General features: G+C 45.7%; 1 protein-coding gene across 4 annotated transcripts in view; it reads left to right on the top strand.

The window, feature by feature from the left end:
* ZFYVE28 (zinc finger FYVE-type containing 28) overlaps positions 1-5,072 on the top strand; it is a 151,050-nt gene extending 145,978 nt beyond the window's left edge. For all 4 annotated transcript variants that reach the window (XM_032109053.1, XM_032109051.1, XM_032109050.1 and 1 more), the window contains 2 exons: positions 1,738-1,841; positions 2,782-5,072. In XM_032109053.1, coding sequence (XP_031964944.1) covers positions 1,738-1,841; positions 2,782-2,913 — 236 coding nt within the window. In that variant the 3' untranslated portion in view covers positions 2,914-5,072. The remainder of the gene's footprint in view (positions 1-1,737; positions 1,842-2,781) is intronic.
* Positions 5,073-24,719: the final 19,647 nt, after the last annotated feature.

The following is a 24,719-nucleotide window of genomic DNA, read 5'->3' as shown; positions in this document are numbered from 1 at the left end:
CTCCGTCAGGCTTGCCATGGTTTCAGGTCAGAGAAAGTGACACCATGTTTTCAAAAGCTACCTTATAAACTGATATTAGGAGTAAGTTTCACTGGGCAAGATACATGTAGTGTCTAGGGAGATTGCAGAGAAGGAAAAGCATTGGAAAGGAGTATCTCTTGGCTCCATTGTTATTAATGCTTGACTTAAGCTGGCAGTCCTACATCTCCCTGCTGCTGAAGGGAATCCTGCCTTTGAAGTAGGAAGTTGTAGCCTTGTGTCCCCACAGAACATTTCTGGTGAGCTGTTCGCAGGGATGAGGTGAAGGCTTCTATGTGCAATCTCCTTTTTTTCACCACATTGGTCATTTCTCTGCACATCAACTTCTGGTTTTGGGTTACTGGCCCTGTAGGTGTAACTTGTATCAGACCAATCAATTAATTAAGTGAAGGATAGCTTCCTTAAGCTAGTTCAACTTTTAAGTAGTTTCAGAGAAGCCTGTAAAAGCTGAGTAAAATTCTAAGTTCTCTTTGGTTTTATTAATCTGCTTTTGGAGCAATTTCTTGCATTGAATGCTATATCCTTTGTACTTTTAATTTGACAAATGTTGCAATGTGACAAACACATGAAAGCTGGTCATGGTTATGTTGGAACAAAACAGTGGATTTTCATTTAATTATCTTCTTTCTGCCTGTAGCTATAGCCCTCTTAACCTCTGCATTAACTGCACCATATATTTTGTTGTTTGACAGTATGCTCCTTGAGGCAGGGATCTTGCTTGTCAGGTTTATAAATCAGCAATTGCATGGCTTGCAAACTGTAAATAATACTCAGAAAGAAGCTGCATACAGGGAACTTGGGTAAATGCACCAAGCAGCTCACGTTCACTGTGTCCATGGGTTCCTTCTGGATACAACTTGCTTTGCCCTCATTAGATTTTTACCAAATTAATTAAGCAGTCAGCTTCATCATTTCTACACTTGTAACTCAAGACTCTTTGAGGTCATGTCAGCCTGTTGTGAGCAGAAAGAGCTCAACAGAAGGGAGCCTGCTACCTTCTGCCTTGCCAAAACCAAATCATTTCCCTGCTTGTCTTTTATGGGAAGCTGGAGAGCTCACAGGAGACATAAACAACTGAAACATGCTGTTCACGATAACGGGTGTGTTCTTTCTCTGCTAAGCCATGTACACTTGATTTTGTGGTTTTGCTGTAGTTACTGGTGACTTCCATTAAGAGTCCTGATAATTTAGCAGATGGTAATCAGGCTTCAGGTTTATTACCTGTATAGTTGCTTGCCTAACTGCAGCAAAGCAGTTGGCCTTTCTGTAGGAAGGCTGAAGAGGCTGGGAATGATCTCCACTCTAAGCTTGTTTTGGGCAGCACTGACAAAAACACCTGTGATCCAGCTCTGCTTTAATAATCTCTTGTCTTCTTACTTTATTTTGCTTATCTCCTTTTCCCTGCCACTTGCATTTGACTAAGATAGATTTTATTTTGATTCCAAAGCTCTCATGGGCCATTTTAGTGCCTGATGTGTTCTGCCCAAAGGTGAGTGCCTGGCAGAGAAGGGGGGAGTTGAGCCCTTCTGGGCATCCTGAACTCACTCAGCTGCTGTTTGCAAAGCACCTGGAGAAATGCAGATGAAAGCAGCTGCTGTTACATTTTATTCTCCCTACTTCCTTGAGGATCTGGTAATCACACGTTTGGTTTTATTCCCTTTTGATTTATGTTCCCTTTTGTTGCTGTGTTTCTGACAGATCCTCCTGACTGGGTTCCAGATGAAGTCTGCAGCTACTGCACTGCATGCAAGGCTCCTTTCACAGTCATTCGCAGGAAGCACCACTGTCGGAGCTGTGGCAAGGTAATGACTCAGTCAAACATGTGAGGAAGTACCCACCAAAGAGAGCAGCAAATTCATGTGGACCACAGAAACTCAGCTGCACAGCAAAATCTGCATGCTCAGCCAGGGTTCTCAGTTCGCAGGTGCTTTTGTGTGCCTTGGCTGCCAACTCTCAGCCTACGTTTACAAAGGGTTGGGGAGGGGTTTGACTTTTATACAGCAATAAGCTGCGTAAAGCTGAAGGCAGAATTCCCTTCTTGAGATCCTAGAACACTCCCCACCCCAACACAGAGTCACTCTGGACTACTGCTGTAAGCTCTAATGAGCCAGGGCAGCCTGCACTGCCAGGGGTGATGCACACACAGCTGAGCTGCAGGGACAGTATAGTATGTCCCTTTGCTTTCTTTCCAAACCTTTGCAGGATCACTGTGGTGTGTAGGGCTGCTGCTTTGCAAGTTTGTGGGGGAGGAAGAGGGAGCGAGGAAGAAAAAAAGCAGTCATGTACCTCAGGAAGCCAGAAATCTGCAGTCCCATTTCGCTTGCTGGCTGGTGTGCCAGTTAAAAAGGAAAAGGGTGGAGAAGCTGCTTTTGTTAACTATGTAGTGGACTTGCAGGAGTATGAAATTTGGAGATATTCACAAATATTCCCCTAGTCTTCCTTTAAAACCAGGGGAGAGATGCTTCTTTGCACCTCTGATGAAACTGCCTTCCCCTGTGACCTGCAGAGGTGGACAGGTCTGCCTTGGCTACTGTCAGTGCTGGGCACCCTCACCAGAGGGACTGAGCCCAGCCAGATAAACTGGTCATTGGGCAGGGATTGCCTGCAGAGGCCCTTCACTTGCTGTGCTGAGGACGGTGGTGGTGCCAGCTCATACAATCTTCTCTCCCCTCCTTTGAAATCAATTTTGTCCCATTCTGTTCTTCAGAGGAACTGAAGAGAAATTTCCCTCTTGTTTTTCAGATCTTCTGTTCCCGCTGTTCCTCCCACTCTGCTCCATTACCTCGTTATGGCCAGATGAAGCCTGTCCGTGTCTGCACTCACTGTTACATGTTCCATGTCACTCCTTTCTATAGTGACAGAGCTGGTATCTGACATATTAAACTACTGGTGTGTCTTCTGGAGTCTTACACGGACTGATGCATTTGACCTAAGCCAAGACTTGAAAGAGGGACCCAATGAGGGCACGTAGGCTTTGACATCCATTATTATAAATTTTGTACAGACAGTTTTTATTGCATTTTACTAAGCTGCTAAAGGGAACTATGAAGCGTCTGTAGCTCTAAGGCTACAGTACAGTCTTCCATAAATTTATAACATTAATGTTACGATGCCATATGCAGAACAAATGCACTGTATGGAAGGAAATAGGGCTCAGAGAATTGCTGCTTATCTTACATGCTAGGAACAGAGTAGCCAGTTAATTAGTCCATCCCAGCGGATCAGTCCCAAAGCTCAGACATTCCTGTGCCCACTGGAATTCCAGCATGGCTGTGGGCATCAGCACTCTCCCACCTGCTGCCATTTAACTTCCCCATTACTAGATTTTTGCTACCTATGCTAGAATTAATAAAAGCAAATCTATTTCAAATCTGTATTGGATATTTACAAAGGCAAAATTTTCTGCGAATCCCATAGAAAGCACTGAAGGCCCTAAAACAGTAATTCCTGTTGCCTTTCATTTACCAAGCAGAGCAATAACTCCAGGTTGTCTTCTAAAAATTTTTACAACTTCCAGTTCCATAGTTTGGAGTTTTGGAGGTATTCATAATCTGAATCATTTATGCTAAATCCTGTTAGTAAAAGTCTAATACAGAGGTTTGGTTTCTATATCAGCATTTAAAACTTAACAAACTTCAGAGGAAGTGGTTACCAAATAAATTAATTCATATTAAAATAGATATTTTTTACAGTTTGGCAGCAAAATTTAGTAGATGAGACAAATTATTTCTCCCATACTGAGATTTTTTAAAATATTTTTTAAAAGGCAAATATATAATGAGGTATCCAAAAGGTCCTACAGAATGGTCAGTCAGAGAAGGGTACTTGTTGTCCACATTTGGCAGAGTAACCATGTAAAATAGTGCATACTGGTACTTCACTCATGCTAACAACTCAGAAGACATTTGTATTTATTTGAAACACTGGGGAATAATTTTTATCTCCACTTGGAGAGGAAAGAAATAAGACTCACACGGATTCATGCTATGATCTTGCATGAACTATTGCAGTAAGAGCTCTCTGAGCACTGAGGTTTCAAAGGCATTTGGACATGCTTTGAGTTGAGCACATGAAAAGCAAGACAGTGTGTGCTGTGGTTACAGAGGAAACGAGATCAAGAGCTCTTTGCTGTGCCCCCTTTCCTGATTCGTGGTGTTACACACTGTGTTTCAAATACAGAAATGGATGAGGAAGTTGTTTGTGGTATCACGCTCGAGAAAGGTTGTCACTCAAAATGATAAGGCAAAACTGGCCAGTGTTAATTTTTTTTTTAAATTTAATTATTTTGGGGGGGACATTCCCTTTGCTCAGTGGTTTACTGTTCAGTGTTAATGAGCCATATAAGGGTGCTGCGGTTTGGCACTACTGTCATTTTGATTCAGATGAAACAGCTTCACTTAGTTTATGTGTAATGCACAAGCCTTATGATGCTGTTTGTAGACAATGTCAGCTCTGATGTGTTATTTTCACCTTATTTATATTTTTTATTATTATTACTTCCCTGAAATCCTTCTCATAAAATCCTTGGGTTGGAGTGTCTGTATTCACCAGAGTTTGGAAAGGCATGGGGTTGGGTGATTGGTGGGACATGGGTAATGCGGTGCAAGCAATGATACTTATTCAGGCTTAAATCTCAGGCTTCACATTGCAATGATTATTGCAGTTTTATTTTTAGGAAAAAAAAAACACACAAGAAATTTAATGCTTCTTTTATAGGATAAAAAAATTGCAACAAACTTCAGTTGTGAAATAAATATGCACAAAAAGTTGCTTCTGTGGAAAAAAATCTTATTTAATGGACTGAATATTTATTTAAGCTTGTTTTTATTTTGTAAATGCTGTAATTCAGAATCATTTCCATAAATATGATATTTAAAGATCTCAGACACTATAGTTTCTTATGTAAATACAGACTCCTATTTCTCTTACTGAAAAGCACAATGACTATATCAATACTAATATACATTTGCCTCAAGGAAGACTTTCATCTTGTAATCTCTTCAGATAATTAAAGTGTCAGGACTTTCTACTTCCATGTGCTGGACTGCTCTTTCATTTTGAGGTCTGTTTACATGGAGTGACAGCTGCCATCCTGTCAAACAAACTGGCCTTAACTCTTTCTCACTTTGCAAATAACATAAAAGAAATTAGTTTAAATTTGAAAAGGGAAGTCACCCATACAGTGAAGGCATGGTAAATCAACGCTGGAATACCAGCCTGTCACTTAGCATTGCCTTGTGCTATCTCTTGCCACCAGCTGAAAATCTCCCTTCCCAAAATATCTTGTGTCAATGGCCACTTCACACATCAGACATGTTTGATCTGCTTGTGTCACATCTGAATAATCTTTTCTGTGGGGGATACAAATCTGCAATGAAAACAGCGTTCCTTGGATCTCTGTGCACAGTTATCCTTGGGAAGCATAAATGCCCAGTCCTGCTTTGTTCTGCCCCCTGTATCAGACACAGCTGTTAAAGGTTTTATGAGAATTAATTTTCATTTCCAGAGGACTTAATGCATGGCTTTGGGATGCCATTTCACTGAGCAGAAAACATTACAGTTCCATGACATTGAGATCTCGGCTTCAGTGGTGCAACAATGAGGAAACTTTATGGGAACCTTGGACACAAATGTAAGATTGCATTTGAATTAACATGCATAATATTTATGGTCAAATAATGCTGCCTTCAGGTGTGTATGAATAGGTGAACAGTAGAAATTTATCCTAAAGGGACTTTTTAATCAAAAAGGAGATTTCTCCAGAATACAACAACATGTCCCACAGCAGTTTTCCTCTTGGGGATATCACAATGGGAGTGAACAGGATAATAAGGTAAGAGCAGCATTGGCAAAGGCGGCAATAATTCACCTGGTGCTGGACTCTCCTGTATGGCAATTCCCTTCTGAATCACAGCTGTTTTCAGGGGAAAAAAATAATTACTTCAGAGTAAACTCTGAAGTGATCCTTTCTAGGTCTGTACAAATTGTACAGTGTTTCTGGCTCTCTCTGGGTTTGCAAAAGCAGGTGCATATCAAGGCTTCCTCACAGTGAAAGGAATTTCAGTAAAACACCTCTGCTTCCAGGGAATACCCCTGTCCAGAACACTCAAACAGACTGGAAAGCTGTCACAGCATCTCGGTGAGGAGGAACCTGGATGGAAGTGATGGGTGAGAAGTGACCTTTGTGTGTGTTGTCTGAGCTGAAAGAAAGGAGGGAAACAGGCCGTGTGTGGTTGTACCTGTACTTGGGTGGGGAGATGGGAAGGGGGGCTGTGGGAGCAGGAGATCGACTGTAGGAAAGCCTCAAATACAGCCCCATCACAGTCCTGCCTGGAGCTGGAGCAAACCACCAGCTCTCAGTGCCTTGCTGAACTCTCAGTTCATGCAGAGTCAAAGCTGCTGGGGCTGCATCTGCCGGTTTCCGTGGCAACCCCTGATAGCATCTCTCTGCCAGTGCCAAGACTGCAGCACTCTGTTCCTGCACAGGCAGGCATGGAGGCTCCTGCCTTCTGCTTCGTCAGAGGGATTGTGATAGCTCAAACATCTTCATTTGTAACCAAGGTTTGTACTGCAGTCAAATGCTTAGTGTGAACTCTGTTTTCTAATGACAGCATTTCACTGAATTTGGCTTTATGTTGCTTGTTGGGAAGAAATCATCTTTGTAGGCATCCTTTTGACTACTTTTGAGGAGGGTTTAGCTATTTTTCCTTCTCCTCTTTTACCCTTTACCCCACCCCATCACTCAGCTTTCAGTTTCTGCTGTGTATAAACTAGACTTACTGTGTGGCTTCTGTGGATATCTTACACATAGTGAAATATTTAAGACAACTCAAAGAGCTTTCATCTTTATTGCTTCCTGATCTTGTGCCTTCAGGTTCCCAGGCACAGGCTTGTTTCAAACCTTCACTTGGTATCCTTGTACCTGCAGTAGCATCCTGCCACGCAGGTGCTTTCTGGCTGCCTTAGCTGCCATGGGTCTTGCACCAAGGTGTTTAAGTTCTGCGGTATTCCTTTACTTTGTGGAGAAAAAAGGATAGATCTTAATTCTCAGGTTTTAATAGCTGTTAATAAATTATAGATATTTCCATTTGGCTCTTTTTTTCTTTGCTCTTAAACCAAAAAATGGCAAAATAATAGGCCAGAAGGATGAAGAGGAGAAGACTTGTTAAAGCAGACCTGGAAGTGTGAAGATGATGTTTTAATGAAGTAATTGGTCTCTTTGAAAACAAGCTGTAACTGCATCTGCTAGGAATGCTGGTGCTCATGCATAAAACAAACTGGGCAATTAGTCTTTCATGAACTCATTTCATTTCTTGTTTTCACTAAACATGAAGGCTCTGAAGTGTAAAGAATGATTTTCCCTCATGTTTCACTCAAAGGCATAAAGCTGATTTTTCTTCTCAGTTTTTCTCTGCAAACAGTCACCAGCCTGTTGGGGCTCTGACTGAGCTTGTCTGCAAAAGAGAAAGTCCCGTGTCCAAAGCAGCCAACAGTGGGGCCTCCCACTCCTGAGGAGCACTGAGAGGTGCCTGTGAGCACAAGTGACTACAGAGGGGCTGTTGCTCATGTCCAGCTGCTGAGTGATGCTCCCATCTGCTCTTTCTCATGAGCATGAGGTGTCTGACACAGCCCAGGATGTGAGGGACTGCTGTGCCCGGGAATGGCAGACCCAGCAAGCATTGAACTGTAACGACCTCACATAATACAGAGATTTTATTTTCTGAAAATAACCCCAGGCCAGGCACTCACACCACTTAAGCAAGCACTTTTAAACTCATGTCTTACTCTAGAAAGTCTTATTTATGTATTTCTGCACTTTTACATAGTTCTTCACAGGGCAATAAAATGTTGGTGTTACTGCCATGACTTTTATTCACAGCGTTAATAAAAAAGATATAAAACAGCAGCAGGGAGGGTGTTTGAGGTGACTGCTTTCTGAAATGTGTAGTATTTCAGCAGTGGCCAGCTTTCAGATTTTTAGCTGAAAAAATTGGTTCCAGTGGGATTGTCAGTACAGTGGAAGATGATGATGATCAGAACTAGTCCTGAACGGCATTTGTGCTGGTAACCTCTCTGATGATGTCCTGTAAAACATGTTGAAAATGTCTGTCTTTCATAAGAGGGGTGTCTGAAAATGATGCACAAGTGCCTCAGCCTTTTTGGACAGTTTGGAGAAATTGTCCCTCAGCATTCCAGGACAGGGCCAGTGGCTCTGCATGGACTGTCCCACTCAGACCCTCGGTCATGAGAAGGCACCTGTCAGGTATGTTAAGAGCATTGAGACTGTCCTGGCTTTACTACTGAAGAACCTGTACCATGACATCTTCCTCTGTGTTTGGGGAGCCTCTGAGATCAAATTTTGAGGCACTTGATAATTATTTTTTCTGGTCAGGACCATTCGTGATTGCTGCTTCACTAGCAGCTTTTCTGTTTATTATGCAGCAGTAAAGCCTGCTGGTCTCGGGTTGTTTTTGGTTTTTTAAATTGATTTCACTTTCTTTGGCTTATTTGCAGAAAGCTGGAAATTAATAATTGAAGATATAAACAGAAAAATAATCACTTCTGCAAATTCATAAATATATTTAAAAGAAACTACCCCATGATGCTCTCAAACATTGGGAAATTCTACAGTAAAAACTGAACCCTAAGTAGTCCAAAAGTCTTGGGTGTCTGTCTAAACCATCTGCTTTTGTCTAGGAGGACTTGTAGCTGGTGGAAAGCTACAGGTTTTGGGGACCAAAACTTAAAGGTTTGAACCAATGATTGTAACTTCTTTGTCTAGAAATAGCTCTTCCTTAATTTAAAAAAATAAGGAAATTGCTATACTTCCCATGTAAAGAACCTCTGTTCAAATAAGAAAATTCAACTAATTTGTTCCAAGTGTCTTGGAACAAAATATAAAGCTACCACAAATTCATTCAGTAACCTTTGTTATATCCTCTCACTGCCATGTCTTTTAGAGTTTCTTTCAGGACAGAACACCAGCCTTGCTTGGAGAACAAAGTAGGAAAACCTTGCCCATCTGTACCCCTGACAGGTGTTTTCCTCTGTCATGTTTGTTTCTCACATTCTGCTTTCTGCCCCTTCTCTTGCTTTTTCCTCTTTAAAGCAATGTTGTTGGTGTTAGACTCTAAACTGAGTCTCAGGGAAAATGTTTCCATATTTCTTTCCTGTAGGGAGCATTTGAAATATGTCTGTGTCTACTGTCTCTCAAAAAGGTGCTTTGTGAAAACCTGAGGATGCAGACTTGCATCCAGATGCTGCCTCCACGCAACTTTTGACTTACACTGGAACAAGAACAAAGTAGATGCAGCAGTAAAGAATCCAAAATTCAGGCTGGTGTAAAGTGTGAAAGCTTAAGGGTATCTTGAGTGCTTACTGAAAGTACCCAAGACAAGAGCCAGCCTCTGCCACCGCCAGGCATGAGCCGTGAGCCTGCAGGTGGTGCAGCCCTGACCTGGGGACCTGGGACCTGTGCAGGCTGGAGGGAGAAGCCAAGGAGCTGACAGCCCAAGGGACGCTGCCTAAAGGGTTTTTTTCCTCGACTGTTTTGCTAAAGGCAACTCCCAGGAGGAATGCAAGGTGTTATCTTACCTAGTGCATTGAGGGTATTTTCAAGGAGCTTGGAGAAAAACCCATTTGATGTGCTACTTCTCTCTTCCCAACCAGTGTTAAAGAAACACTCACTGTTCCTTGGCAGGTGGAGGGGACAGAGAGGCTGTTATCTTTTTGCTTGTTGATTATATTTTTATGTGTATTTTCTGCTTGCTTGCTGCAGTAAGAAATGAAGAAAGTACTCACTTGAAAATCTCAAATTCCCATTCATGCAAGAAATAATTCTCATAATGTGTTCTAATTGCAGAGTGCAAATAAATACTCGTCATTAAATAATATTAGGTTGTTTTTAAACAGAAAACTCATTAACCCCAAATCAAGCAATTATGAAATCACTTGCTCTGAGAACAAATAGCTCAGAAGCCACTGAGAACACCAGTGCCATGTGATAAAACCCTCTGCCTCATGTGCTTTCCAGTGCCTTCCCAAGGTTCAGATGTTGTCACAGCATTAGCTGCCAGAGGAAATCTGTTCTTGCCAAATTGTATCTTCTTGGCTGCTCTGTGCTCTTGTGCTGCTGGCGTTTTGCTCCATCAGCCTCTGCAGGGTTGCTTTTATTTGTGATATTTATAAGGTGGTTGAAGCACAAAGGAGGATGGAGCTGAATGGGGGAAGGTGCTGAGCAAGCAGCCTGCTAAAACGTTCCTGGTGTGTTTTGCTGTGAGGGAAAAGCCATGGGAGTGACCAAGGGGTTGGAAATGTCTGGAGTTGCAGTCCATTGAATGTATCAGAGATAATGGTTGCAGACACCGTCAGTAAATGCCTACACTGGGTGCACAGGTCTGGGAAGCCGGGCTGCTCCTGGCAGGGGTCCACAGAGAACCAGTGGCCAGAAGCTGAGCCAGCTTGAACAAACACAGGTAAGAAAGAAGAGCATAAATCTTGTGCATAACCAGCTGCTGAACAGTGAGCTGATAGTTGTGGTGAACTCCATACCTATGATCACAAGTATTTTTAACAAACACAACATCAGGTGCTTCCTACAGACACAGTGGCGGAGCCACCTGTGTTGGGACTGAGGCAGAAATAAGCACTCAGTGGGGCTGTCCTGTGACAGAGGTCAGGGTCCTGGTCATCTCAGTTTATAAATTGGTTCAGGAAGTTACCAAGAGGAGGGATTTCTCTGTGGGCTGCTGTGCAGGAGAGATGCAGTGGCACAGGCAAAGCCACCCAGTGCTCTCCATCTCCCTGTTTCACCCCGGAGTTAATCCTGCACCAGGGCTGGAATCACACTGGCATTGGACTGTTACAAGCAGCAGGAAAAGAAAGGTAGTGGATCAAACACAAGGAAGAAGGATGCAGGGAGAAATGTGGTGCCATTTAGGAGCCCAGTGTCTACAGGAGGGGAAGGAAAATCCCTGAACACAGAAATCTCCCTATGTGCAATTCCCAATCAGCTAAAGGAATCAGTTCCCAGTTTGTCAAGAGCAGTTCTCCTGTCCTTGTGAACTGGCTGTGATTTCCTGCAGCGCTGATCAATACTGGTCTCATGCTGAACACATTGCTCCTGCACAGGCCAGGCTGGGCTCTGGGTACCATCAGTGTGCCACGTGTGGAAGCTGAGCATGACTGAGTGTGTGTGTAGAAACACTGCTTCCACAAACCCTGCCTGCAGCTAGAGAAGAAATGATCCTTCTGCTTTTTTTTCCTTCACAACTGCTGGATACAGAGCAGCAGGCTTGCCTGAGGAATCAGGCATGGAGCACAGTGGGCCAACATTGCACAGACCTTACAGTGAGGTACAACAGAAGATGGAAGTAAACTTCTTACACCACAGGGATTTATTCATATCCTCACCCAGCAGACCACATCAGCTGTGAAGGTCTGGAAGGGGGAGCCATGTCTTTCCTCTGCCTGAGCATGAGAAGCAGCTTCTGCCCCCCACTGCTTCTACCGAGCCCCCGTCCCAGTCCATCCCTTCAGAGATGCTTAGGCTGAAGGGTCTGTTGCAAGCATTTGTTTGGGCGTCCCCACAGCAGAGATGTTGCAACGCTGTGCCACAGTGGAGTCTATAGGATTTTGTATAGTAACTCCTTCCTCAACCTTGCACAGTGCACAGTGCCCCTGATCCTTCCCTGCCAACCACAGTACCAGTACTGGTTACTGTGCCCTCACACTGCTATATCTATGTTATCTCCATGCTACAGAAGAGCTTATTAAAAACTCAGGAACACAAGATCAGCTCATCCTGTCCTGCTATCTCAAGCATCCATGAATAATCCCTTTCATAAATCACTTGTATCTCATCACAGAGGTAAGTGCAGTTCTTTTTAGAGTACTTAGACCTTAATCTTCTCAGTAGACCAAGGGTTTTAGAAATGCTGAAGTCTCCAGATCCTGATGTTTTAGTGGTCCTTTGAAGCTTAACCTTGGATCTCAAAGTCAGTCATCCCTGTCCTTCCTGCATGCCAGGGGACCCTTTGCTCCCTGCCTGTCACCTGGAGTCTTACTTACAGATGTGTCTGGTGGGAAGAAGAGAGCTGTCTATGCTGCTGTAAAGGGTGTTGTGCCATGTAAACTGAGCATGGCTTTGGCTCCTGGGGTGGCTCAGGGCTTCAGCTGGAAAATCACAGCTTCTCCTGATCCTCTGAAAGTGATCAGTGCCCTGTAGGTTCCCTTTCCCTGTGGTAGTCTGCTCTTTTCTAAAAGCAGTCTCTGGCCTTCATTTCACTTGTTAAAAACCTGATGGATGCATCAAACACAGGTGCCAGTGGTTAAGGTGGACCTTAGAAGGCTAAATTCTGCTCTCGCCTCCATCACTCCCACTTGGGCCTACAGCTCCATCTCAGCAGGTGTTTCTAACACCATGGGGCAGCTCAGCTCATGAGGGTGCTGAGTGCTGGCTCACTGGTGTGTGTTAGCACACCTGAAATAGTGTGAGATATCTAAAATCTGCTTCCAGGGGCTGTCTAGGGAGCACAGTTACTGTGTCAGGCTGAAGGGTGTGGGTCATGCCTGCAGTCTGGAGCACAGTGTTTGTATCTTGATATCGGTCTCTCTTGGTAAATGCAGGAGAGATTGATGAGTTTGTTTTGCTTAGGTGGTAATGAAGCAGTTAGTTGCACTCGGTAATGGCTGTCTCTGCCCAGCTGCTCAGGGAAATATTTCAGAGGCTTGCCCCGCAGATCCTGGACTGTGTAAGTACATCCAAGCCATCACCCAAATCCCTAGCCGCTCAGCTTTCCCAGCTCCCTTGTTGATTGTTTTGTTGTTTCCAAACACGTTTTCTCTCCTTGTTTCACCAGCCCTCTGTGCTAAATGTTGTGTGCAGCGATTGGCAGCAGGAGCGGTGCCGGCGTGGGCTCCTCCTGGCACAGCACCGCGCTCGGGTGGCCCCGCACTCGCGGGACCAGGAGGTTCTGCTGCTGCCGAGTCAAGCGCATCGCAGCCGTGCTCAGTGATCCCCACTGCGGCTCCTCGCTGTCCTCGGCTGTTCCGGCCGTGCGGAAGCTCTGCTCTGCCGTGACTGATCTGCACAAGCCCTTCCAAGTCTGCCACGTGCTGAAACATTTCCCTTCCTTCCCGCCTTCACCGATAGCCCCCCGTCCCCCTGCTCTGATGGAGCATGAACTGCTGTTCCTGCATTGCAGCCTTTACATCCAACAGCTACAAGGTTGGGTTATTTTTCTTCACTAGGACTTGTAAGTATTTTTAAGGCACGTTCTAGCATCCTAAAGTCACTTTCCACCAAAACAAACATCTCATATTTAAAATGCAGCAAAGCTATTCTTTCCAATTCTTCTTGCCAAATCACAATTTTTCCATCTTTAATGTCCCAGCCGCGCGGGACAGGGAGCAGGCAGTACTTTCACAAGCCAGGCTGCTGTCCCAGCACCGGGCTCTGGCTGTGCCGAGTCATTAGACTTTTAGGTCAAGTGCTTGAGCTGCGTGGAAGCCGATTGTGTTTGGGAGGGTGAGTACCGAGTCCTTCCATCCTCTGCTCCGCTGTCACGCAGAAGCGTTAAAGCCAACGTAGAGCACAATATTTGGGTCAAATGTAAGCTGTTCGAGTGCTGAAAGCTTTCCCACCTGGCACAGTGGCAGGGATCGATCACGCTGTCCTCCGGGGCCCCTGTTCCCAGCGGGCGCTGGCAGCTGGCACCCCGGTGTCGGGGTCTGGCACCAGAGCCAGCATCTCGGAGCCCCCGATACCCCGGGATGGCACCGAGGGAGGTCGCAGCTCCGCTGCGCTCCCGCCTCAAGTGAGAAATAAGATTTTCAATGCTCCGTGAGCCCATAGCTGCACCGTGAAACCGCCGAGCCTTGCGGGGCGGGCGCAACTTCCCCAGGTCGGGTAAGAGCAGGAATTCGTGTTTTCATGCCCAAGCCCTCTGGGACAGAAGGCAGCGGCGCTTGTCCCCTGTGCCAGGCACGGCGCCCGGAGCAGATGGTTTGCCCCCGGAGCCGGGCGGCCTGGCCGGGCCGGGGCGGCGGGCGCGGCGCAGTCTCGGTGTGACCCCGTGCGGCCGCCGGGCGCAGTGCGGGCCGGCAGCGGGGCCTGCGGGGCCCGGGCGCGGCCAGGGGGGCACGGAGCGCTGCGGCCCCGTTAATCTCCAGCCCTACTAAAAAAACCCGCAAAAAACAACAAAACCGCCCAGCTGACTCAGCGCCGGGCAGCCAGAGCTGACAGACCTCATTCCTGGCCTGGGTCCCCTCAAAGCCCCTGAGCCCGGGCACTCGCCACCGGCCGGAGCTCCAGCGCTGTTTGCCAATTACCGTGGAAATGCCAGCAAGCCCCATAAGTAACCAGGCCTCCAGATCCCCTTGGAATTGCAGCTGGATATGACAGGCCGTTTTAGTGTTTTCCCATTCTCAAGCCATCTTGAAATTGAAATGGGTGGCTGAGGTTGTTCAGGCAAGACTCAGTGCCCAAAGCAGCTGCTGTTCGGTTTCCATGGCCTGGCTGTGCCCGGAGCCAGCCGTGTGTGTGGCTGCTTCATCCCTTTGCTGGCTGTGTAGGGTGAGGGCAGGAGCTTTGCAGTTCACCGTCTCAGATGACAACAGGTGCCCACCTCAGCTGATGTGGGAGCCTGGTGGAGACTTTGGGCTAAAAAATCCACTCAGCCACTGGAAAGACTCGAGCACCTCGTGAACATCTACAGTATCATATCCAAGGCAAATTTTGGAAGCATGTGGAACAGGACAGCCTGGACTGGTGTTGCTCCTGCAGTGTTGTGACAGCTGAGAACAGAAACCAGCTCTGAATGATTTGCAGTTTAGTGCTCTGATTTAGAGTTTGGAGAGTGCAGGAGTGTGTCTGCTGTGCTGTCCTTGCCAGGGCTCTGTTTAATGTCCTGTCCTGGGGTGGGAAGCAGGAAGGAGTTTTGCTTTTCTGCTGCCCTGTCACAAATCGTTGGTCTAGGGCTGTTTTCCTTACAGTTTTCACTTGTTTCTCTTCCTGCACTTGTCAGGGGTCCACCCCATGGTTTTTGGTTCATAGGTTCAGGGAGCAATAGGGCAAGAGGTTCCTCTTGGAGAGCGTCCACAGCCCAGGGAGGAGCAGTAGCCATGCAGAACTGGCCATCCCTGTGTGTGTGATACTTGTGATCATCTTTGCGTGGCTTCTACTGAAACTCAGCATGAAATTTTACACCCACCCCATGAAAAGATCATTTCATGGCTGGGTGACACCGGGAGAAACTGGCAGGATGAAACTTCTTAGAAGAATGACATTTCAAGGCCTCCCAAGACTTGTTTGTTAATTTATGCTGACAAGTATTTACAAAAATTTCCATGCATCCATCCCAGAACGTCCTGCTGTCTCCGAGTGTGCCATACGGCGCAGTGCTCAGCTTCTGCTCCAGAAGCATCTGTGCCGCTGGGCACAGCACGTGGGACCAAGGCGCTGACCATGAAAACCTGGTGAGCAGCTGACATGGCAGAGTGGGGCCAGGCTGCCCTGCAGGGCTCCTGCACACCACTGATTAAATGCCTCGGCTCTTCCTTCCCCTCCACCTGGAAATCTCACTGTTAACTTGACTTAAAGCCTCCCTGTGGATTTCCAAACTTGGAGAAAATTTTTTTTCTATGAGATGAGTTCTCCTTGCCAAGAAGGTTTTAATAACTCACCATGAAATTTATAGAGTTTAAATTTAAACCACACGTGGGAAAGTGGAGCTGTAACAGTTTAATCCAATTTAACCTTGAGCGATCTGTTCCGCAGTGCTCAGGCAGACAGTTCACACCACAAGCAAAATTCCTGTGTGGGGTGGCAGACAGCAGCTCTCTCGTCATGTCTGTGTCCTTTCCAAAGCACAGAGGACCAGACTGGGCCATCTATGTTCCTGTTTCATTCTCCTGTAAGTCTCCCCTTGGAAATAGCAGGAATCTGATGCAGCTTGGAGTTGGGCATACCCCTAGGAAGAAGCTAAGTCTTGTTCTAGCTGTCATGTTTTCCTTCCTATGCTAAAGAATATCCTTTTCATGCCCCAGTTGCAGCCACCTCCTTTTCTTGTCCCATCACAAGAAGGTGGCACGTTTCACAGGTGACCATATAAATGCATCTTGTTGGGGAAGCAATCTCCTGGGAGTCTTCTTGGTACTTTCCAAGGAGAGTAGGTGAGGAGGTTTCATTGCCAAGTCAGCTAGATGTTGAAAAGTTTTATTTGCATTGACCTGCTTTGTCTTTTGTAGCAAAGTCAGTTTTAAATCACCAGTGTTCCAGTGTGGAGACCTGAAGGACCAAACATACATTTGTAGCACGAGTCAAATATAGGATTGGCAAGAGCCTGTAGAGTGGGGATGTAAAATGCCCGAGCCCTGGGAGGATGCAGTGACTACATTCAGAGGTGTGTTGGTGGCTTAAACCTGGAAGGGCTCTCCCATGGTGTCAGCTAAGGTTAGGAAATTCAGTTGTGAGCAGCTGAAGGTGCCTTTACATATCATGTGCATGCACAGCAGCTGTGGTTGTTCTGGTAACAAGAACTACACTGATTAACTCTCTGCTGCAGTCCATAGCAGACCGTGCCTGTTGGAAATGAGCAGACAGGATGATTTTCTGAGATGGCCAGGTGGAGACCAGAAATCCAGGCTAGAACTGTCATGGTTGACTTAAAGCCTCAAGGAACCATCGCTTGAATGGCAGTGCTGTTTCTGATCCAGCTGTGTTTGCTGTGTTTCTGAACAATTACCTTTGGTGCTGCCCTTCTTGGTGGTATCTCAGCCACAAAAAGCTAACAGCAAATTCTACTTTTCAGACTTCTGTTCTTTTTCCCTGGGCTTGTGCATTTAACAGAAGATCATCCAATAATTTGCTTTGGTGAGAATTGCTTGTTTGCTCTGTTTCTGGAGAGAGGGATACTCACCAGCTAAATATTTTTTATATGCATTAGATACGACGTGGTGAGACCAGAAATGAGTTTCACACTGTGTTCCCAGCTGGGTAGTTTCCCAGGGAGGTTGGCTTCTGCCTGTGCAGATCAAGCTGGAAACTTTGGGGTGGCAGAAAAAGAAAATATTCCCAAAACTGGATTCCCTTGCAGCTTGCCAGGTATACCAGGCTGACTCACCAAGGCGGAGGTTTCCAGAATGACTAATGACTGAGCAGGCATTGATTTTTGCCTGTCTAATGGGATACATCTTAAAAAGTCTCCAGTTTCCAGACTGGGTGGGGTGCTTGCCTTTTGAAAATCAGATCCATGCATTGTGTATCGAGTTGACTGTCCCAAAAAAGAAACCACAACCTTGAGACCAGGTAAGTGTGTCCATGGTAGGCTCCAGGCTGCCAACAGCAAGGTGCTGAGGCAGCTGCTAAAGCTGCCCTCATGTGCTCCCATGCTTCATTGGTGGCATGAGCAGGTTCTCAGTTACAGACTAGACTTCTCAAATCCTTGTGTCCTCATGTGAAGGGTTAATACAGGACTTTCCTTCCTTTTTTATCCCTCATCAGGGTAATAATTTGTTCTCCTGTTGCCACCTTTCTGCTCTTGATGAGCACATCAAATTCTACGTGCTTAGGCCTGGCTGCTCAGTGATGCTTGAAGTTGCTCTCCACCAGTAGCTCCGTGTCAGCTCCACAGGAGACAGGGCAGACCCTGAGGCGATTGTGAGAACAAGAGCATTGTAACATTATATGTTTTTTCTCATCATGGCTGTGATCATTTATTCCTGAATCACTGTCCCAGAAGAAATACAGAAGTTAATCAGACTTACTCTGACACTGAACTCTCTGTTGAGCACCCAGGCAACAGTGGCTTCACACCTGATCCAGGCTGAGGTATTCAACTGGTGGGGGGAGTGGAGAAAGCCCAGCTCTGGCTTGTAAATCTGCCAAGCAAATCTAGTGCCCTACACAAAGTAATGTCCACTAAAGAGCATTACTCCTCACTAGGTATGAGGAGACAAGGGTTTGGGTTCCTTTTGGCCTTTCTTGTGCTCTGTTTCATTAGGCTCTGGAACTGTCTGGTACCATGTGTGTGGTCTCCCTCCTCTTTGGTGACAGCACCAGCACAGGTTCAGCACTTCATCTCTGCTCCCTGCTGCTTCCAAGCTCACAGCAGTGCTGGGCTGCCATGGACCTGCTCAACGCCCTGCTGGGTGATGTGCCAGGAGCTGGGTGGTTGTCCAGCCCTGTCGGGGGACATGTGTCCCACTTGTGAGGCATGTCTGTGGGGCCAGGTGCTGCTCCTGGTTTAACCCTCATTGGCTTTAAACTGCCCCCCGAGGGCAGATACATGGCTCCAAAACACAGGACTGTCTCCCTGTGGAGAAGAAATGGGAGCTGCTACTATAGCCCAAGGAAGGGACTTTCCACTCTTCCTTTGGACTCACAGTCACCCCTGCAATTGGATGTCTGTTGGACATCAGAGTCAAGTCCTTTATGGGTGTTTTAAAGCTGATTTTTCCTGAGTGGGGGCAGCAGGGAAAGTTGGGCACAGTCACCATGGACTGGTGAAATCAGGAGCATCCAAGTAGCCTTGACAAATATGACTGTGATCAAACCAAGCAGTGTTTTGTGGTCTGCGCACTGCATCAGCAGCTCATCAAACTCACCTTTTCCTGGGAATAAAAGTTAGTCTCAGGCAATGAAGGAGCAAGAGAGCATTAGGCTTTTAAGAAGCAGACTTCAGAGACTGCGTCCTCAAATTTTCTGCCATTTAAAATGTTTCCCTAAGGTTTTACTGCATGTAAATGAAATGATAATTACAATATTTTAATCCAATTAGCTCCCTTCATGATCTGGCAGGTGCAAATTGGGGATGGATCAAACTTTTTCGTGCTGTGGATTATGCCTGGAGCCTCCTTAAAGCTGCCGTCTGGCCCTGTGTGTACATGCTGTACGGCGTGTGTTACAGGGGACTGCAGTGAGGTCCTAAATTATGTATAGCGTATGAATTATTGCTGAAATGCATCACTAAGACTTCACTCATCGAACATTTCCAACTCCATGCGAGCAGCATGGGAAAAGCCAAGTATTTGCCTGTGGCGTGGGCAAGGTTTTCATTTGCATGGATTTAAACAGTGTGTGTCACTGACAGAGTCACAGGTCACCTGGAGTTAATGTAATACATTCCCCTACATCTTGAAGGAAACATATTTTGCAAGCTCTCATCTGATTAGCATGGAAATTACACTGGGATTTCTTGTGAAAATGGGGACAGAGATGAAAAAAAAAGTATCTTGATGTGTTATTTAAAAACAGAAAACTCTTTGAAGGTCATTGCAGCTGCTCTTTCTAAGGCACATCTCCCAGCTCATGTTAGGGAGAGCATCCTCTCTTCCTCCTTCCTATCAAAACCAAGAGCAGGGAGCCCACCCGCTGCAAGACAACAGGAGAGAGATGTCTGCAGTGAGGGCTCTGAGCATGGATGGCCTAGGCTGGCAGCAACCTCTGAAGGACACAGGTTTTCATAACACCTGTGGATATGCCCAAGCTAAAAATGGTGGAAAACTGCCTGTTAAAAACCCTGCTCCAGACAGTGTGTTTGATTAGCAGTAGGGTTTTTGTCCCACAGCACTGTCCTGATGTGGCCCTATCACCCCAGGGACCCCAAAGGGCATTGAAAGGATGACGGAATTGCTTCTTGACAAAATCCAGGGCAGTTGTTCTGGCAGTGTTACATTATTTCAGGAATAAAATGACAACTTTGTTTTATTTTATTTTATGGAAGTGACCAATTTTGCTGAGAAATGACTGAACCCCCAGATCAGCCAAGTTAAATGACACAACTGTCCCTTGAACATACTGGTCTGCACTGGCTGGGCACCCACCTTTACTGCATGGATGAGATGAAGGATAACTTCCTTATCTTTGACCTATTTTGAATGGAGAAATATTATTTATTTTGCCATTTATGTTCTGATTTCCCTTTAGAAGGCTGCTGCCAGTCTGTGCTGAATGAAAGCTCTTACGGGACAGAAAATCTTCATTCCTTTTAAAAGAAGGTCTCAGTAAATACATTTCAGAATAAGATTTCTTTTGATACTTGCTTTTCAAATCCCTGTGTGTTTCTATACCTCCATAATCTTCCATCTTCAGAGAGGTGGAAAGGGAATTTAAAACTGCCTTTCCTTTAGCACCAAGACCCAACTGCAAAGACAGTGCTTGTCAGTGATGGGAGAGGAGCCAGGCCCAGGGAGATCCTAGAGCTGAGCTGTGAGGAGCAAGCTACAAATTACATTAAATAATAATTAAAAATTAAACAAAACCAAAGGCACTGAATGTTTTCAAACAAACTGGAGAAAATGAGTTTTGTGCATTAACAGTCCGTGAACCTTAGGGGCTAAAATCCTGCTGGCAGCGTTTTACTCTGCTGTTGTGCATGTAGATTCTCTGTGGTGCAGTACCGTCCTACCTTTCATTTCCAAGGGATGGGAAATGCTGTCACCTTGACCTGAGGCTAGGATGGGGGAGGCTGTTTGACCTTGTGATTTGTTGTCTTCCACTTCAGCTGAAGTTCCCCCGTGTCAGACTGACTCCTGCTCTGACCCTCCTCAGATGAGGTACAAATCGGGGATGTCAAGAAGCAATTTTGCCTGAGAAGGTCTTTGCTGCTGTGGGAGGAGATGTGGTGGTGAATGTTCAAATAAGATTTGGGTTCAGAGTCCTTAACTGCCCCACGATGTTGCTGGTTTGTGTTCAGCTCTTGATCTCCACATTAATTTTTCAGCATCAAAGCACAGAGCACAAGAAGCAGAAGCCTTGGCAAACTGAGGACACCCACCCTGGGAGAGAGAGAAAATTTCACATGGTTGGAGAAACTGGAGCCAACTGAAAACTAGTAGCAAGGCAAGGGGCAAGGGCAATAAAAGGTAAGATTTTCTCTAGGTAAGGCAAGCAAAATAGATGTGAGACCCTGACCAGTTTAGTGAATTCACTTGATGTCTGCCTATAAATTCATGTCCTTCATAATTTATATTGAAAAATGAAAATGAAACAGGTTTGGAAAAAGGTATTTTTGTTTTGTTTTGGGTTTGTGATTTTTTTTTTGTTTGTTTGTTTTATTTTGTTTTTGTGGGTTTTTGGTTGGTTGGTTTGGTTTTTCTTTGTTTTTGCTAACATAATGGGGGTCTGCCCCAGGCCTCCTGCTGGGAGGGCTTTAAGAGGAGATGGGTTAAAACATCCTTTCCTCTGGAAATGGGTCCCTGTGGAGTCCTGCTAACTGTGAGGTTTGAGGATAACCCTGTACTCATCAATATTTTGGAGGTGGGGGGAATAAATCTTCTCTTTGAGCAAACAAAGCAGTGGGCATTCATTTGCTTGCCAGGTGATGGCTTGCAGCACCTCCGTTCATTTGGGGCATGTCCTTACAGACAGTGCCCAAGATGTCGCCTGTGGGGTAAGGCACAGCTGAAAATGTGTGATGGTATCAGGCTCTGTCTTCTCCATGTTGCACATGAAACAAAACTGGATGCCAAAATGGTGGTGTTTCCATGGGCCCTGGAACTCGCACAGTCACACTGGCCTATTCCCTACATCAGTTATTTAGGGGAAAAAAATCCCTTGGAGACACATTTCTGTGTAAACAGCCTTCACTGGTGGCAGCTCACAGGTGTGTCTCCCAGTGATGACCCTGAATGGCAGAGGCAGATGGTGACTTTCTGGTAAGACATGAATGTTTGAAGGGTTTCTCATTCCTGTCACAGACCTCCTGTGTTCTCCTGGGAGGCTCCCTCCTTTCCTTGCCCCTCTCTTTACTGCTGCTGAACTGCACTTCTAGGGCCAGGACACAACCGTGGTCATAGAGGTGGAGAAAACACCTTGGCCAACACGCCAGGTGATATGGCAGGAGCAGCAAGCCCCACCACCACTCCTTGCTCTGCTGCTTCTTCGCTGCCCAGAATGTCATACAAAAAAAAATCCCAACGAAACAAAATAAAAAAACCTGCTCTGGGCAAGGCAAAACTACTCATCCCCCAGCCTGGGCAGGAGCAGGAGAGGGGGAGTGGGCTGAAGGTCACTATATACTAACGAGACCAATTTCTGGGTACTTGGTTGCATTTTTGTTTTTTCTTGCCCTTGACTTCTCAAGAAATCTGCAGCAGTTTGAGGTTTTTGAAGCTGTTTCCTCTTGCTCAAACCGCCTGACGTTGGCCAGCACGGGCTCTGACGCAGCATCGCGGTGCCACAAGCCCTGTCGCAACCCTGCTTAGCTCCTGCCCGTCCTCTGGGAACCCGGGACTGCCTCTGCAAGGCTCTGCTGGGAAAGAAAACAGTCTGGTACTGACCAGAGAGAACCAGGGAGAGATGAGGGGGGTTGTGAGATGCCTGAGGTAACTGGGGAAGACGGAAGTGCTTTAGTTCCTTGTTTATTTATGTTTTACATCAATGGGGAGGTGGGAGTTTGGGTCCTGCCTGAACGTGGGCCTTGGAGAGAAAACCCGTGAGAGTGCTCTGGCTGAGTTTAGGAACAAAATAACCACCGTGCTCCCTGATTAAATCCTTAACGCCAGAAAGGCCTCTGGCATAGAGCCTCTGGTTAACTGCGGTGCCAAAATTGACATCTCCCAGCTGCAAAACGTGGCTGCATAAATGTCCTACGGGACCGGTCAGACATCTCTGAAGCTGCAGTCGCCTCACACAGACGCTTCCCTCTCTCCACTATGTAGGAAAACTGGGGTGCCTCCAGGTGGCAGCCCTGTCCACTCTAAACAGGGGTTTGCTTTTCCCTTGAAATTATAAAGGAACATCGGTGGTGGAATTAACTTGGGATTCAGTTCACCTTAGCAGCAGGGTGGTAGGACACTGCTGGATGTGCTAGTGGTGATGCCCTCACTTTCATACAATGATACAGCACCGGCAGGAGTCATCCCAAACAAGAAGATGTGGGCTCTGGGTTCTGTCAGCCCATAGACAGGGATGAAGGATTGCAGGATTGACCCTGCAGCCTCCACAGCAGCCTTGGTGCTGCCCAGGACCAGGCTGGCAGGAATCACATGGGCAGAAGGATGAGCACAGTTCTTAGTGATTGCAGCATTCAATTGACTGGTTACAGGTCAGAACCTGGAAATATAACATAAAAATGTAATTAGATAAACCATTCCTCCCCCCCCCCTCCCCCCAAGAAGCATAGACTGGATCCTGCAATGAAGTGACTGCTACTGGCAACAAAAAGTAGACTTCTGGCACTGTGTGGTAAAGTTCCCATAAACTTGTTTTTGTGCTTGAGAATACCCAACAGCTACTGGGAAGAGAGAGGTGGAAAGCTCAGGCGGCAGACAGCTCTGCTCCACCAGCATTTATGTGGTCAGGCACCCACAAGCACATTCCCAGTAAGAAGTCAGAAATCTGTGGGTAGCAACTGAGAGGCTCCTTGCAAAATTTGAGCTTGATCCCTTCGTTTATCAAATCAACAGCACCTTGAAGGTCTTCTTCTTAAAGGGGTTTTAAATAGCAATAAAACATTTACAAGTTGACAGCAGTAATGAAACTTGGGTGTTCCCAAAAATCCGCAGCTCAGTTTCTATTCCCAAAAGAAGGATCAAAATCTAAATGTTTTGAGGATTTAGCTAGTTTATTGCTCACAGGTGCTTTATGCTATTCAGGAAAATGCCCTGCTTTCTGACCAGAAGTTAGACTCCCAAGCTGAGCATGCAGAATTTTAATTTTCCTTTAATGCAGTGAAAAGGCAGCACAAAGCTGCTGTCTGAATTCGGGTTAGTCTAAGGATAGAAATCCCTTTTATTTATAATTTTAATTAAGGATGAGTTTTTGTTTCTGTCACAATGCACAGAATTATTTCTAAATCATATTTGGGACTTCCAGCAGAAGAGGTTAACTAATACTGTGAACTCATCCACCCAGGGGAGCTCTGCATTAATGTGGTATTTAAGTGGGGAGATCAAAGCTTTGATACCAAATGAAATGCTATTAACAGTTTCACACAAGCAAAAACCTTAAAGAAATTTCAATGCAAGATAGTTGGCACTGAGGAATGACTGTGGATGGGAAAAAAAGGTGGCTCCATCCCAGTGCTGAATTTATTTGGTCATCAAAGCACGGGCTGACAGTAGCAAATTGCTCACTGATAGTTGTGGATGTTTTGGCCATGGCCAAGGCTGTAATGTCCCCCTGAGCTGCAGGGCAGAGGCAGCACTCTGCTAACCTGCACCGTCTATTCCTAGCTTCACTGATGAAGACAAGTGCTGAAGTGTCTTGCTGTAGTCTGGATGTTTCAGCTTCCCAGCTTGCTCAAGGAGCCTCCTGATTCTTTTCTCACATTGTATCCCACTGTAGTTCAGGGAGTTACCCAGTGGCTTTTCATTTTTTCCTCTTTTTAACCAGAAAGCAGCCCAATTTCTAATGTTCCCATCCAGACATTCTGCTGTTGGTAGGAGAAGTTATATTCTTTGACTAAACCAGGATTTGGTTGTCTTCCTTTCATCTCTTATTGTTTTGCTTAAAAAAAAAAAAGAAAAAAAACCCGAAAAAAACCCACACCAATCAAAACACTAAAAAAAAAAAGTATTAAAGAGAGAGACTTTTTTTCCCCAAAGCCTGCTATCTATCTTACAGCAATATTTTCCTAATTCCACAACTGCGAGCAAGTCAACAACTTATAGGAGTAGGATTAGACCACTAATTAAGCAAGAACTGTAGAAAAGATTTAAGTGGGATCTACAGCGTT

This window comes from Corvus moneduloides, chromosome 5, assembly GCF_009650955.1.
Source record: "Corvus moneduloides isolate bCorMon1 chromosome 5, bCorMon1.pri, whole genome shotgun sequence".
Classification (NCBI taxonomy): domain Eukaryota; kingdom Metazoa; phylum Chordata; class Aves; order Passeriformes; family Corvidae; genus Corvus; species Corvus moneduloides.
The sequence above is the reverse complement of the archived record's forward strand: the minus strand, read 5'-3'. Positions and strand labels throughout refer to the sequence as shown.